The sequence below is a fragment of the Elgaria multicarinata genome, chromosome 2, assembly GCF_023053635.1.
Source record: "Elgaria multicarinata webbii isolate HBS135686 ecotype San Diego chromosome 2, rElgMul1.1.pri, whole genome shotgun sequence".
In the NCBI taxonomy this organism is placed as follows: domain Eukaryota; kingdom Metazoa; phylum Chordata; class Lepidosauria; order Squamata; family Anguidae; genus Elgaria; species Elgaria multicarinata.
This window is the reverse complement of record NC_086172.1, coordinates 105,869,677-105,886,745: the sequence shown is the minus strand read 5'-3', so window position 1 is coordinate 105,886,745 and position 17,069 is coordinate 105,869,677. Positions and strand designations below refer to the sequence as shown.

General features: G+C 39.8%; 1 protein-coding gene across 1 annotated transcript in view; it reads left to right on the top strand.

The window, feature by feature from the left end:
* Positions 1–4,419: 4,419 nt before the first annotated feature.
* The window catches only part of ANO3 (anoctamin 3), a 211,067-nt gene continuing 198,417 nt past the window's right edge, over positions 4,420–17,069 (top strand). The window contains exon 1 of the mRNA XM_063117344.1: positions 4,420–4,599. Within this exon, the coding sequence (XP_062973414.1) occupies positions 4,548–4,599 (52 nt within the window). The 5' untranslated portion in view covers positions 4,420–4,547. The remainder of the gene's footprint in view (positions 4,600–17,069) is intronic.

The window sequence follows — 17,069 nt, the reverse complement described above, 5'->3', positions numbered from 1 at the left end:
CACCCCTCCTCCTGCACGGATTGCAAGGTAGGTCTAGCAAAGCCCCCAAACTCAGGAGGATCTTTTTTGGTTGTATTTAAACCCTGGGCTGAAATGTCTGTTGTACAACTAATCATAATGCAGTGCCTGACCATTGGGTCCTGGTTCAGACCTATGATACTTCATGCACATAGCCCAAGACACCCTGATTACAGGGGGGGAAATGTGAGTTAGGAAGGAGCACATTTGGTACATGAAATCCACCTAGTTCTCACTTTGGAAGAGAACAAGCCAAGACAAAGAGATTAAAGAATGGTGTTTGTAGCATGGTGGGAGATAACAAATCCCAGTGACACTATTCTCTTAAAACAGCTTATCTAAATCACAAAGATAAAAACTGTTTATTCATACCGCTCTTATACTGGGGTCAGGTTTAATGCTTATTTTATGAGATTCATATTTTCACTCTATTACCTTTTAATATTTATTTATTTATTTATTACATTTTTATACCGCCCAATAGCCGAAGGTCTCTGGGCGGTTCACAAAAATTAAAACCATGATAAAACAACCAACAGGTTAAAAGCACAAATACAAAATACAGTATAAAAAGCACAACCAGGATAAAACCACACAGCAAAGTTGATTATAAGATTAAAATACAGAGTTAAAACAGTAAAATTTAAATTTAAGTTAAAATTAAGTGTTAAAATACTGAGTGAATAAAAAGGTCTTCAGCTGGCGACGAAAGGAATACAGTGTAGGCGCCAGGCAGACCTCTCTGGGGAGCTCATTCCACAACCGGGGTGCCACAGCGGAGAAAGCCCTCCTCCTAGTAGCCACCTGCCTCACTTCCTTTGGCAGGGGCTCACGGAGAAGGGCCCCTGTAGATGATCTTAAGGTCCGGGTAGGTACATATGGGAGGAGGCGTTCCTTCAAATAACCTGGCCCCAAACCGTTTAGGGCTTTAAATGTCAATACCAGCACTTTGAATCGGGCCTGGACCTGGACTGGCAGCCAATGAAGTTGTAAAAGGACTGGCGTAATGTGATCTCGCCAGCCAGTCCCTGTTAGTAAACGGGCTGCCCTGTTTTGTACCAGCTGAAGCTTCCGGAACATTTTCAAAGGCAGCCCCACGTATAACGCATTGCAGTAATCCAAACGAGAGGTTATCAGAGCATGGATAACTGTAGCTAGGCTATCTCTGTCCATATAAGGGCGCAGTTGGTAGATCAGCCTAAGCTGATAAAAGGTGCTCTTTGCCACTGAGTTCACCTGTGCCTCAAGTGACAGTTCTGGATCGAAGAGCACCCCCAAACTACGGACCCGATCCTTTAGGGAGAGTGTAACCCCGTTTTATTTTATTTTCACAAGTTGTTGAGGGGGAGGGGAGAGAGAAAGAAAAGTGTAATTTAATGCCCATTTTATGGCCATATATTTGTCTTCTTTTAATAGGCCTTTCCCAGCAGCCAAATTTTCAATTTATGCTTGTGCCTGCCAGAGGGGGGGGGGGGGGGAATAATTTTTTCTATTACTAAACAACAACGCACACACCCCCAAATGAAAAAAAATGTGTTGACCATTTCACAATTTCCTCCAGGTTTGCTTGTGGAGTTCCATTAAATCTAGGGTAAAAGCGGTAGTGTGAAAAAGCAATTTTACTGCCTACACCCAAAGGAATACTGGCTTTAAAGTTCATAGATATTTCTTTCTAAAAGCTGCACATTCATATGGTGCTTTGACAGGAAGCAACAAACTGCTTTAGATGTGAGGGAGGGTAAGCACTGGCTTTAGATATCATGAGTCCATTCTGTTTTCTGGTGTGAGACATTCCTGCTGTTTCCCTTGGCATTGAGACTTTAGGGTTGTACGTCACTGGGAATTGCAGTTTTGTTTTTTTGACCCAATGGAGTTCTGCTGCATGTATGGCTTGATTTGTGTTTGTGGACCATACTGTGGGTGTTTCCCCAAACTCTAAGAACTTTTTTTTTTTTTTTGGCACATTTCTTTTTGCAGGTTCCACATTTTGTGCAAATTGGTCAGAAGTCTTCAAATTGCTCAGAAATTTACACAAATTGAGGAATCTGCAAAAACACACACAAAACACTACACACACAAAATTCCTGGAAAATGTGCAAACTGGCCCATATCACTACAGATTGAGTTGGTTGCTGCAGTGGGAATGAAAACAAAAATCTGGGGCCTTGACCTAGGAAAACTAGTTCAACCCCACCCCACCCCAAACAGATTTCTCTGCCATTCCTATGAGTTTCAGAGGCCTAATCTATACCAAGCAGGATATTACACTATGAAAGTGGTATGAAAGCAGTATATAACAGGCAGGAGCCACACTACTGCTTTATAGTAGAGCATATGTACATGTACTAATGTATGTGCATAGAGCTTCTTCTCATGTGCACCAATTTTGCAGCTGGCAGAGGAGGAGCTAGCCTGTGTAACTTTGTGAATCCTTCCAACATTCCTTGAGGATATGGAAGGCACACCTAAACACCCCTTTGTCTTAGGCCATAGCTAGATGGGGCAAAATCCTGGGGTGATCCCTGGGATCATTCTTGTACATCCACATGATGCACAGGGATCCCGGGATCAAGGAGGAATGACCCCTCCCTTGCCCCGGGATCTTGCCCTACCCTTTAGGCTCGTTTTTTCCATGGTCTCGGTCTCAGCTGGAGATTACAGAACGTGTGGCCATGCACTGCGGTTTGTCCTGGGGTGTTTGTCCTGCACCCATCGGGGGTGGGGTGGGGGAGAGCGGGGAAAGTAATTATTTTTTTAAAAAATAACTCACCTTTGCGCACGAGCATTCATGCGCTGCTGACCCTTTAACTAAAAAAAATGGCTGGTGCGACACCTCTCCATCTGAGGTCGTCGAGCACTGCGTGTAAACAGAGGGGGAGATCTTGCGATGAAAATTTTGCGGGATCTTCACCCCTCCATCTAGGTCTAGCTAAGGCCTTAGTGGATAATGAGTTAAAGTTTCATGCCCTCATTTAGCATGAATTGAATCAAAAATCTATTTGTATCATGATAACTATGTCAAAATTGTACTTATTTTTCTATTTGAAATCCCCCCCCCTCTCTCTCTGGTTAAGGCATGGGCAAAAACATTAACATGTTTTACATTAAATTATTTTACATTAAATTTAAAAACATTAAATTGCTTCATAACCAATGTATTTTTATTGATTGATTTGATTTGTACCCCACCTTTTGACCAAAAAATGGCACACAAAGCAGCTTACAGAGACAATTAAAGTTGGTTAAAACAATAAAACATTATGTTAAAATACAATAAAACATAACAATTATAGAATTAAAAAAAAAGCAGCACTCAAACCAACAGCCCCACTTACAGGTCAAAGGCCTCCTTGAATAAATCAGTCTTTGCCTACTGGTGGAAGGACAGCAGAGAAGGACTGAACTTAACCTCTCTTGGGTTGGAGTTCTATGACCAGGGAGCAGCTACCGAGAAGGCCCTCTTTCATGTTGCCACCGAACACGCCGCCAAAGGTGGAGTTCTCAAAAGAGGGCCATCTCTAGAAGATCTTAAGAATCAGACAGATCTATATGTCTGCTTTCTCCGCTGTGGCACCCCGGTTGTGGAACGAGCTCCCCAGAGAGGTCTGCCTGGCGCCTACACTGTACTCCTTTCGTCGCCAGCTGAAGACCTTTTTATTCCCCCAGTATTTTAACACTTAATTTTAACTTAAATTTAAATTTTACTGTTTTAACTCTGTATTTTAACTTTATATCAATTTTGCTGCATGGTTTTTATTCTGGTTGTGCTTTTTATATTGTATTGTGTATTTGTGCTTTTAACCTGTTGGTTGTCTTACTATGATTTTAATTTTTGTGAACCGCCCAGAGAGCTTCGGCTATTGGGCGGTATAGAAATGTAATAAATAAATAAATAAATAAATATGGGAGAAGGCAGTCTTTCAAGTAGTACTTGCAGCCAAATTAAATTTTTAAAAATCCCTCTGAACTCTACATAAATAGACCTTTTCCCTACATGGCGATTATCTCTGCACAGGAAAAATGGCAAGTGTTAATAGGTGATGGAGAAGCATTGAAAGTTAAGACAAAACAATAGCATATTGTTTGCACTGGCAACCTGCAAAACTCCTTTGTCATCAGTGTGCTGACAGAATGTTCTAAATTTTTGCCCACTGTCATAGGTCAAGGTGATTGAGAATAGTTTGTTGATATAGGGATAATCAAAGAAGAGAGTTTTCTTTCTTCGATTAGCTTGTAGCAACAAAAGGCTCAAAACACTACATTGCTGCATTTCCCCATTAGATTGATGTAGTGAGTTATACCTAAAGTATCCACTAAGGGGAGTGTGATGCTGGACCAGCCTTACTGGTTTCTATGACAACAGAGGGGAGTAGAGTCTTCCAAGCTGAGCGCTCACTGAAGCAGGTGCTGGGTTACATAGCTGTTCAGAATCCACCAGATTCTATGGAGCAGCAAGCCAGACTGTTTCCCATTTTGCAACACCTTCTTTCCCGCAAGCTCAGTAAATTGCTACAGTCAAGCTCTCATATATGAAGATGGTTCACCACTCGGGTTCTATTCAGTCATTTAAACAGCAGAAAGGTCAGTAGGAGTCTTTTGTCTCTCAAGCAATGGGTGTTAAATCATTAAGTCTGCATGCCCTTGCAGTATTCTCAAGCTTCAGTGTAGCGGCTGCTGAAAACATTTGGAGCACTGTGCAATGCAGACGCTTTTTAAACTCTTGCAGTAAGTTAAAATGCCTGTTTTTGTTTCTAAGTTTAGACCTTGAAAGGGTTCTCTGGGAAAACACACACAAACAAACCACTATCCTCTTGGCTACATTAAATAGGTTTTTCTTTCCTCCCTGGGCTACTGAAGGGGATCTGAATATAAACCCCAAATCATTCTGAGATCTATTTGTCACTGGAGATTCATTCTTATATAATTAGAAAGCTTGTGGTAGGGTACAAATAAATAGATGAATGTTGCAGTCATTCAGTGTTGCAGAATTTTCTTGACAATGTATTTCTCTGCCATGGAATGGAATTTGTCTTCACAATGTTGAAAATCGCTAGCAAGTAGAATGGTTTCCTGCCTGGCAAGCATGCTTATACAATTCCTGGGTGTTTGACTGTAGAAACATTTTCAGTAGCTCAACTTTATTCAAGATTGTACCCCCCTTCTGGCGGTTAAACTACTAAGGTGCTGCTTTTGGAAAGTTGTGACTGATGTATGAATGAGCTTGCCAAAGGATTGGTCTGGATGGTCTCATGGTATATCCCATTCCTGGGATTAACTAAACACTTGTGTCTTAAAAATGAAGTTGCTTTGTTGTTGTTTTCATTTGTGATGCAATGCCAATATACATTTTGAACCCAATTATTTTCTCCTGCATTTCTTTGATTGATTTGATTTGTACTCTACATTTCTACAAAAAAGGCACTAAAGGCACTTTTCAGTGTGTGTAAAATGCTTTCCAAATCTTAACTTAATTCATCTTCACAACAATTCTGTGAATTACTAATCCCACCTTTATAGATGGGAAATTGAGGCTGCAAGACATTGACTTGTTTAGGACATTTAGGCTGTGATCCTATGCATGTGTAGATAAAAGAAAAAGGTCCTACAACTCTGAGCATTCCCCAAATATCCATGCTGGCTGCCACTGGCTGTGAAATATTGGAAGTTGCAGGACTATTTTCTGTCTAGACATGCATATAGGATTGCGCCCTTCCTAAATTGTATTGTCAGGAAGAGGCTATACGCCTCCAAAACCCACATACCTGGAACTCATACTGGCTCTTAATTTTCTTTCATAGCTCTTTACAGTACTTTAGTGCAAAAAGAAAGAAATATACTGTGCTTTCTTTCCCTTCTGTTTTCAATACATTCTTGTAATCTTAGGCAAGAGGCAGTTGTGAAGATGTTACGTTAGTAATTGTTTCCTGTAGTGTATACACTCAGTTCTTTTGCCCCACTATCATTACTGATCAAATAGATTCTGTAGGCTGTTGAAGCACTACAGAAACTTACAAGCAGATATGACAATGGTTTGAGTGTGCACACCATGAGCAACAATGCCTGTACTGCACAGTTTCTTTCCTCCTCCTCCTCTTCCTCCTCCTCCTCCTCCTACTACTACTTTGCTTTCTATTTTATATTTAGTCACTGTTGTTGAATCAGATTTATTATTTCAGTGCAAAAAATCCACTAATATAGCATATTTTTTATTTTATTTATTTATTTATTTATTTATTACATTTTTATACCGCCCAATAGCCGAAGCTCTCTGGGTGGTTTATGATAAGGGCTTTATATATTATAATTTGCACTATAAATGTGCTCCTTTTGTCATGAAATTTTATTTTGAAATAAAGTCTTAAAAATGGAGGCAACAAGAAGAAGAAATATAACAGTATAACGAGCATTGAAAAATAAAGGAACTTACTGATTATAATTCTTAACCCCTTCTGTTTCTTGCCATTATCCATTTCCAAAGTAGCCATGAGGTGGTATGGAGGGTATCAAGATACCAAGGAGATCAGGGCTGCTGTACATTCAACAGTGATGTATAAGAGGAAATTTTGACAGGTACAGCTTGTCATGCAGGTGCAATAAAAACTAACATTTCTTTTACACAATGATTACAGACTCAGGAGGGCCTGGCCTCCTGGCCTCCTAATTTGGTATAACATGCCTAGCAAAATCCACGCAAAGTCCTATAGAATGTGTCTTTGCCTCTCTCATACTAGTCGGGGCTTTATTTTATTTTTAATTTAAGGAAATGATCTACTTGATTCCACAATAAAATCTACTCCATGAAACTCGGAAATCCTTGTATCTACTGAATGAATTTTAACTTTTGTAACAAAAGGTTTTTTTCTTCTTCTTCTACAACATAATCAAGAACACCTCTAGTAAGGAAACACTAGTGCACCTAAGACTAGGCCTCAGGGCTGAAGTCCAGGGTCCCATGGCCCACCCCACCCAAATGACCACCAAGAGAACAGCAGCTGACAGGGTCAGGGGAAAACAGGCCTGGTATCAACACCTGGGCCAGCAGGGCATATGCAAGTGGCTGCAGCATCCTTTCTTTTCTTTTCTTTTTTCTTTTTAAACATCTTATATTCAGGCATTGTAAGATGGGCAAGTACAGGGTTTCAGATGTTCATTTTATTATTTTTACTTTTAAAATATATAAGTTTAAATTCTGAAACTGTACATGCTCAGAGTATTTGGTGTGTTTTTTAAGCAGGGTTGGCAAACTGGTGTTATTATGGAAGGTTGTTCTAACATATCAAGAACATAGAAACGGATGTAAACCAGGGAATGGTGCTTTACAACTGAGTTATACACAAAGGCCCTTTCTACACCTAAGGATTATCTTTCTTCCCCTCCTTATTGTTTTACCATGATTTAATTAGAATGTAAGCCAAAGCGGCAGGGTCTTGCTATTTACTGTTTTACTGTTTTACTCTGTACAGCACCATGTACATTGATGGTGCTATATAAATAAATAAATTAATAATAATAATAATAATAATAATAATAATAATAATAATCCAAGGAAAATGGAGGGATCATTCCTGTCTGCTCCTGGGATCCCCTATGTGTTATCTGAATGCACAGGAATGATCCAAGGACGGTCCTGGGAAAAAAGGCAGGTATAGAAACGGCCATAGCCTTTCATTATATCAGCCTTCTCCAACTTGGGATCCCACAAGCCTGCCTGTGGATAATGGGAGTTGTAATCCAACACCTCTGACAGGTACCAAGTTTAGAAAGGCTGTATTACACTATGTCATACAAGTGGGATCCCATAAGACTATTAAGTCCAAGGTCTAGAGTTACCTAGGTGCACTATTGTCAGGGAGATCCTTTCTAATTCTTTCTTTTGGGGCCCACCCCAGTCAATGTGTGGCCCTCGAGATGTTTGGGCCTGCAACTCCTATGGTTGCTATACTGGCTAGGGCTAATGGGAGGGGCCACAAGTTGCCCACCCCTGTCCTACAGTGTAGAACATGGAGTTCTTTCAAATTTCCTAATTCCAAAGAATCCCACCAAAGTATGACAGAAGAAGATTGGATGTTTTAAGGCACTCTTGCCTGGTATTAGTTGTCCAAATATTCTATTGGAAGCAAGTAGAAAAGGATATTCAGAAGTCTAATTAATTGGGAAGAAAGCAAATATTTACAGCCTTAATTTAGCTCATAACCACAATCAAATCACCTTTGATGTTTGTGTATTTCTAAAAGATTCTTGCCACAGTCACACCCTTATAATTCCATGCTGCATGTGAAAAATGTGGCTTAAATTCTATTTTATACAAAATCTGTGATAATCTCTCTGGATTGGCAAACTGCCCCTCACAGATGTGTTCTCTGTGCTTCAGATCCATTTAAGCCTCACGACTGATATGTGGGTGGAAAGGATACTTTATGTTAAATGGTCACTATTCCTTTAGAGACTCCCAGTCCTTCTGTTTCACTGAAGTCGAAACTTGTGGGGCGGGGAGAGAATGTGAATAGCTAAGACATGAAAATATTAATATTTTGGCACATAATTCACACAACCCTACCTATAGCATCTCATAGATGCAAAGTTATTAGCAAAGAGGAAATCATTACTTCTTTTTCAAACTGTGGAAAGTTTTGTTCATTTTAGCATATCATTTACAACAAATCTGATATGTGTAAAAAAAAAAGAAGCTTTTTACAACTTGAGAGGATGATGCAATGGATGTTTACTAGGGATAGGTGAGAAATTCACTCTGTCAAGTTTTTTCAGTTTTTATGGATTTATCCAAGTCACACCTCCTGAGCATTTCATGGAGTTGAGTGCATTCTGAAATGCTCACAAGTTTTCCAATACACGCAAAAAATGTACATATGAAGGGAAAGTGAGCACAAAATGCATATATTTGAGAAAAGTGAACACAAAACAGCATTTTAGCAATGTAAGGCATTTGGGGGAAAATGCAAACATTTAATAATGTGCATATAAATGTGAAAATGAAGGGGAATTTTGCACAAAAAAACAAGCTCAGGCAAAAATAGGACAGTACAAGCTTGACCTCAAAAAAGCAACTCTAGATCCCTAGTGTTTACCAAGAACCATTTAGCCACACATCTGCAGTACTTTCATATGCAGCTTAATCAACTGTATGCTGCTATCAGGATGAGAGATCTAGTATGGAGCAAGACAACTGGGCTACCAAGTGTTTACATGCATGCTTCTTATATTCAGACTCAGGCTTGTCCATTTCAGGAGGCAATCTACCTTCATTGATAGCCTAGTGCCTTTTTCAGAACCTATAAGTATCAATGGGCTGTGTGTGATAATAACAAGCATCTATTAAGATCTATCTGCTTAATGATGCAATGCTGTACATGCTCAAAATATACTATTTTAGTATTATAAATTCTTAATGTTAGAAATGAAAATTACATGAAACAAAGAAGTAAGGCACTTTAAAATTGGCAAGAGCAATCAACATCCACTGTGATTTATTTATTTATTGCATGTTTATACTGCCCAATAGCCGAAGCTCTCTGGGCGGTCCACAAAAATGGTAAGAGACTAAATGGGTCTACTTAAAGGTAATAACTGCTGTATAATGTAATTGTAGAACATTTTCCTAAATGTTCAGTGAAGACCAAATATTGGCCCAGTTTCCACTGCTGCATAATATTATTATAGAACAATTTCTTAAATGTTGAGTGAAAACCAGATATTGACCAAGTTTGCATGTAACACTAAACCACATTTTAGCATTATGAAGTTAAGCCTTGGGCTTGTATATTCCCCTCTCCTTCATTGGCATGGGTGCAAAGAGATTGGGAGTTTTTACTTCCATTTTAGGTAGGGTGACCATATGAAAAGGAGGGCTCCTGTATCTTTAACAGTTGTATTGAAAAGGGAATTTCAGCAGGTGTCATTTGTATATATGGAGAACCTGGTGAAATTTCGTCTTCATCACAACACTTAAAGCTGCAGGTGCCCTGCCCTCTTTAAAATCTGGTCACTCCAGTATAGCTCCTGCACTTTAACTGGTGTGATGAAGAGGAAATTTCACCAGGTTCTCCATATATATAAATGACACTTGCTGAAATTCCCTTTTCTATGCAACTGTTAAAGATACAGGAGCTCTGTCCTCCTTTTCAAATGGTCACCCTATTTTAGATAATCACAGTTTAGCATTGCATCAGAACCCTAAACTGTAGTTAATCTTAGCTATTATTTCTTGAACCAAGCCAACTTTGAAATTATGATTTGAAGTTGGTTTATTTCAACAAACCATAGATAACATTCACCATACATCTGTTGGGTTTAGAAAACATGGCAACATGTAGTTAACAGAAAATGGAAATAAAAGCTTCTAAACTCCTCACTGGCATGCTGGAAGTGCAGTGGGGGGGGGGGGGAGCATGCTGGCTGGTAATGATAGAAATTGTAGTCCAACAGATCTCGAGGGAACCAGATTGGAGAAGATTGATTTGAATTCTAGTAATAAGACTACTGAAATCTACAAAGCTTCCAAATTATAGTGCCTAGTTAAGCCAGTTGCTTCTCTGCCAGATGCTTTCTGTATGGATCTATTTATTTATTTATTTGTTTATTTATTACATTTCTATACCGCCCAATAGCCGAAGCTCTCTGGGCGGTTCACAAAAATTAAAATCATAGTAAGACAACCAACAAGTTAAAAGCACAAATACACAATACAATATAAAAAGCACAATGACCTATTTCATGATCGGCCATGAAACAATTTTGTCTGGACAGTGTTTTCATCATCGCCTTTTTGATGTGCAGTTCAACATAATATTGTTTCTGACATTTGTTTCAGATTAAAAAGCTTTGAAAAGTGGTCTGTTAAGATTCAAGAAGGGGAAAATGATAACAAAAGTTAATGCTTAGATTGCATCTGACAGTTTTTCAGTTCATTGCTTGACAAATTAATCCATGTGTTTGTTTCCATCAAAACGCTTGGTGTCCATTGATAACACTGACAAACACATGCTTTGCATATCATAGAATCATAGAATAGCAGAGTTGGAAGGGGCCTACAAGGCCATCGAGTCCAACCCCTGCTCAATGCAGGAATCCACCCTAAAGCATCCCTGACAGATGGTTGTCCAGCTGCCTCTTGAATGCCTCTAGTGTGGGAGAGCCCACAACCTCCCTAGGTAGCTGATTCCACTGTCGCACTGCTCTAACAGTCAGGAAGTTTTTCCTGATGTCCAGCCGGAATCTGGCTTCCTTTAACTTGAGCCCGTTATTCCGTGTCCTGCACTCTGGGAGAATCGAGAAGAGATTCTCTGAGGCCCTTTCTACACCTAAGGATTATCCTGGAAAATGGATGGATCATCCCTGCCTGCTCCCGGGATCCCCTGTGTGTCATTTGGATGCACAGGGATGATCCCAGGATGATCCTGAGATAAATGGCTGGTGTAGACATGCCCTAAGTCTCACCTGTGCCTGTGTGAGGTCAGTAGCCAATAGGGCTACTCATTAAATATTTGCAAGCTGAAATGTCCCAAATTATTTAGGAACTGGGAAACTATTTCTATAAATCAGCATTACCTAATTGGAAAATAGAAGGTCTCATGAAAAAGTGCAGTTCTGCAATTGAGAAGAGATCAGTGTAAGAAATATATTCAATACATTACTGGATTTTAAATATTTGTACTGCTGCTAGGTTTTATTTTTATTTTTATTTTTCATTTTGGTTATATATCATAGTTTTAAACTTTTACACTTTTATATTATGCTTTATCATGTTGTATTTTATGGTTTTAATTGTTGTGAGCCACCCAGAGAGCCTCAGCTATTGGGCAGTATAGAAATGTAGAGAATAAATAAATAATAAAATCTTTGAGTATAGTGTTCCTTGATGTGATTCTAAGCTTTATATAAAAGGCTGGACAAATCATTAGCAATGTCTGTTAGCTCTTGAAGTTCTCTAGTAAGGTTCCATTCTATTCTATTATTCTTCCCCCACTTTGTTCATAAGGTCCATGTTAACACACTTTCAGTGGGACAATGTCAAATTGTCATCTTTTAGTTCTGCTCAAGATAGGGTGACCATATGAAAAAGAGGACAGGACTCCTGTATCTTTAACAGTTGTATTGAAAAGGGAAATTCTGCAGGTGTCATTTGTATATATGGAGAACCTGGTGAAATTTCCTCTTCATCACAACACTTAAAGCTGCAGGTGCCCTGCCTTCTTTTAAATCTGGTCACTCTAGCATTTATTTATTTATTTATTTATTACATTTTTATACCGCCCAATAGCCGAAGCTCTCTGGGCGGTTCACAAAAATTAAAGCCACAAAAAACATCCAACAGGTTAAAAACACAATTACGAAATACAGTATAAAAAGCGCAACCAGGATAAAACCACACAGCAAAGTTGATTATAAGATTAAAATACAGAATTAAAACAGTAAAATTTAAATTTAAGTTAAAATTAAGTGTTAAAATACTGAGTGAATAAAAAGGTCTTCAACTGGCGATGAAAGCAGTACAGTGTAGGCGCCAGGCGGACCTCTCTGGGGAGCTCGTTCCACAACCGGGGTGCCACAGCGGAGAAAGCCCTGTGTAGTATAGCTCCTGCAGCTTTAACTGCTGTGATGAAGAGGGAATTTCACCAGGTTCTCCATATATAAAAATGACACCTGCTGAAATTCCCTTTTCTATGCAACTGTTAAAGATACCGGAGCCCTGTCCTCCTTTTCATATGGTCACTCCACTCAAGAGAAATAATTGTACTATTGTTTCTAAGGTGCCACCTGTTAAGTTTAGATGTTTAACAGGTTTTCACTGAGGTGCACCTATGGAAAAAAAAACTTCTTCTTTTTTTACAAGCATCTGCCTACACAAGGCAAAAAAGATCCATTCATAGGGAAAGCATTTGTGATGTCATTATAAGATGCATGTGAATCTCAATTCCCAAAATCCTTTAAGCATTTCTCCTCAGAGGTTCAGTTCTACATCAAACTTAACAAGTAATATAAACCCCTAGTTTACTGGTTGTTTAGGGGTCTTCTTTACTTTACTTTTCTTTTTTTAAAAAACATCCCCACCCTGGCAATTCTTCATGAATACCTATTCAAAACCACGGCCTAATCTACACCAGCAAGATATTGCACTATGAAAGTGGTATGAAAGCAGTATATAAAAGGCAGGAGCCACACTACTGCTTTATAGCAGTATTGAAGTGCACTGACAATTGCTGGGGCCCATTGAGACATTCCACATACTGCTTTCATGCTGCTATATGCTGCTTGGTGTGGCTCCTGCCTTTTATATACTTCTTTCATAGTGGCATATTCTGCTTGGTGTAGATTTGGCCCATGTAAACTCTCCCTCTCCAATAGGTATTCAAGAAGAACTCCTGAGCAACTGCAAGTGCCAGGGGTGGTGGGTTTTTATTATTATTATTATTTTAAAGCAGAGAGAAACCCTCTCAAAACTTCCTGCATTTAAAGAGTTATATAGAAACCCTGTCCCCTCCACAAGGAGAAAATTCTCTGAAATTCTCATCTTTCCCAGGGCCTTGCTAGACCTGCCGGATAAGCCGGCAGGGAGGAGGGGCGACGGCGCGCTAGAGCTAGCGTGCGCCGTCGCCGGCTTCTACACACACGACGCGATGGGGCAACGGGAAGCCCCGTAGCGTCGGCCATTTTTTTCTCTCTGTCAACAACCTTATCCATATTGACTGAAAAGCATCTGTTAGGGTCAATAGGGCCAATCCTATGAGGGGAAAAACAGGTTTGAGCCAAAAGTTTATCAAACAAATCCATACACAGGCCTCCATATAAATTAGGCCAGGTGTAAGGCTGCTTAGAAACACAACATGGGACTCCAAAGGTCACTCTCAGGAATTTTGTTTGAAGGACTTCAAAAGGCACATAACTATCAGAAGTATACAACTGAGACCCATACATTATCTGAGGTACAATCATGGCTGCAAATACTTCATTAGATGAATGGAGCATTATTGACTATTTCAGATATATACAGCACAAATGCTTAGGTGGGGGCAGGAATTGTAAACATTGAGGTCAGAGGGAAATTAAATGAAGAAAGTCCTGACAGTGACAATCACATTATTAACAGCAGCCATTCACAAGAGGACATAGCAGTAGAAGCTACTACTCTGGTGAGGAAGAGACGGTGTATAAAGTCCCGGCCAGGGATTGAGTAGTGCCAGTGTCGATCGGCGGTCTGGACTGACAAGTGTGAAACTGCATGTTTTGTGCCAGGGATGGTGAGGTGCCTATAAGCCTGGAGAAGGAAGGTTTTCCCCATCTCTATCTCTGTAGCGTAGTGAAGATAGCATGGTGACTGTATTGGCAAACCTTATTAGGAAACATCTCTTCTAAAAGGCACTAAGAAAATCATTGTGGTTTATAGGTACAGTGGCAGTAATTGCATTTGTAAAAGGAAATGCCTCTCTAGAAATGTATTGGCTTCATTGTACAATTTCTAAATTTATAACACAATCCATTGTCTTCATCCCCCACACATGTAATATTAAGGGCAGGGAAGTCGGATAAAGCATATTGAGTCCTTTTCTCCTTCCTTACCTTTTACTGCCCATCTGTAATACCAGGCCTACTGATACTTGCTGGCCATTTGATCCGTGTCTAACTTGGCACCTAACCATGTTACTTGTAAACATTTGGAACATCCGCTTTTAATCTTGAAATTGCTTCTTGAAAGGGCAACTGAGAGCAGGGAGGAAAAGGAAAAAAGGGGGTGCTTCATCACTTTTTGTCCATAAATTTGGAACTGCTGGGCTTTAAGGATGGGGAAGTGGGCAGGGAATGAATTAAGTGAACTCCTTCTCCTGCTTTTTCTTGACTCACAATCATCCTTCCAGTACCAGCTTTGCAAGCTAAAAAAGAAGAAGTGTGGTTTCATGTTGCTGTTGTTGAAATTTACAATAAAAATAACAATAAAAAGAAAGTGGGTTTTCACCTTACAGTTACACACATCTGAATGTAATGTGTAATCTGGCCCTTAGAGAGAAGACCTCACATATAACACACACCACTGATGCTCTAGAATACTGGATTTCTCTATAGCTTGCACAGACATGGTACCCAATGAAAGGAATGGCCAGGTTTGTAGCTGCTAGTAGTCAAAACCAATGGAGTTTGCCAACTTGTGATTTTAAAAATAACTGGTCAGGAGACAGCATCAAGAAGGGCTTTTGTGGGGGGTGGAATGGTTGCAAAACATGGTGAGTTTTGGTGGGTGAGTGGAGCCTGGCAAGTAGCTAAGGAGATTTGTTGTTTATTCATTCAGTCGCTTCTGACTCTTCGTGACTTCATGGACCAGCCCACACCAGAGCTTTCTGTCGGCCGTTGCCACCCCTAGCTCCCCCAAGGACAAGTGCATTACCTCCAGAATATCATCCATCCATCTTGCCCTTGGTCAGCCCCTCTTCCTTTTGCCTTCCACTTTCCCTAGCATCAGCATCTTCTCCAGGGTATCCAGTCTTCTCATTATGTGGCCAAAGTACTTCAGTTTTGCCTTTAATACCATTCCCTCAAGTGAGCAGTCTGGCTTTATTTCCTGGAGTATGGACTGGTTTGATCTTCTTGCAGTCCAAGGCACTCTCAGAATTTTCCTCCAACACCACAGTTCAAAAGCATTTATCTTCCTTTGCTCAGCTTTCCTTATGGTCCAGCTCTCGCAGCCATAGGTTACTACAGGGAATACCATTGCTTTAACTATGCGGGCCTTTGTTGTCAGTGTGGTGTCTCTGCTCTTAACTATTTTATCAAGATTTGTCATTGCTCTCCTCCCAAGAAGTAAACGTCTTCTGATTTCCTGGCTGCAGTCAGCGTCTGCAGTAATCCTTGCGCCCAGAAATACAAAGTCTGTCACTGCCTCCATGTTTTCTCCCTCTATTTGCCAGTTAACAATCAAGCTGGTTGCCATAATCTTGGATACATCCTCCATAATATATAACAAACATATAAACACACACACACACACACACACACACAGAGAGAGAGAGAGAGAGAGAGAGAGAGGGAATACTTGATATTTGATATAACACCTGAGGCAATTGATTGGTTGGTACAATATCTGACAGCTGGTACCCTAGAAGAGAGATAGGGTTCAGTAATAACCTGTGGTGATCCCTCCCCATGCATGCAGAGGGAATAAATTATGCTGATCTTTAAACAAAATAAATATATAAAGTGATTAGGAGCCCTAATCACTTTAATATTAGAAAATACAGGTCAACATAGAACTGAATACACCCAGAGTTCTGCATAATATTGTTATCCTGATAGACAAATTATCTCATTAACTTTTTAGTATTTCTGTGGCATTGCCTGCAAAAACAATGCTTTTGTGTGTGTGTGTCAGTGCTCCCCTGTCCTGTAAACTGCTTGCAGCACTCTCCAAAATGTAATTAAAAGTATTAATATCTGTTGGCTGGGCAGAGCAGGTCAAGGACTGACACTGGCAGGATTCTGGAAAGACTTTAAGCTCAAAAATCAAGTAATATTGCTTTCCAAGGGCAAGAGCTAAATTGCACAGGGCACTTGCTGTCACTTTTTCAAGCCATTAGGATGGTAATTAAACACACACATAGAACAATGCTCATTAGGGAAAGGGTGAATAAAAGTTAACTACACTAATTCCACATGGTCGAAGCCTGATTGTAAGAGACTAGGCCAGTATCCCAACTGATAAGTGTTTTCAGCTTGATGGACAGAGTTCCCCACTAAGATAACATTCTCAGCTAATATGGGTGAGGCTAATTATCTTTGCTGGGCATTTGGAACCCTGCATGTAAATTGAGTTTCATTAACTGACCCTGTTTGAATGCAAGCCAATGTGAAGTTTACAGTGTTACAGAATAATACATAGGAATCACACCGTATTAAATTATGTGTGGTGTTTTGTTTTAATCCTGGGAATTGTGAGTTCAGGATTCCATACGGAAGCTTACATGGTGCATTTTCATCTCATCATCGTTGCTTAACTTTTCTAAGAACTGATTCACATGTTGATTGTAGAAGTGGTAAAGTCATTGCAT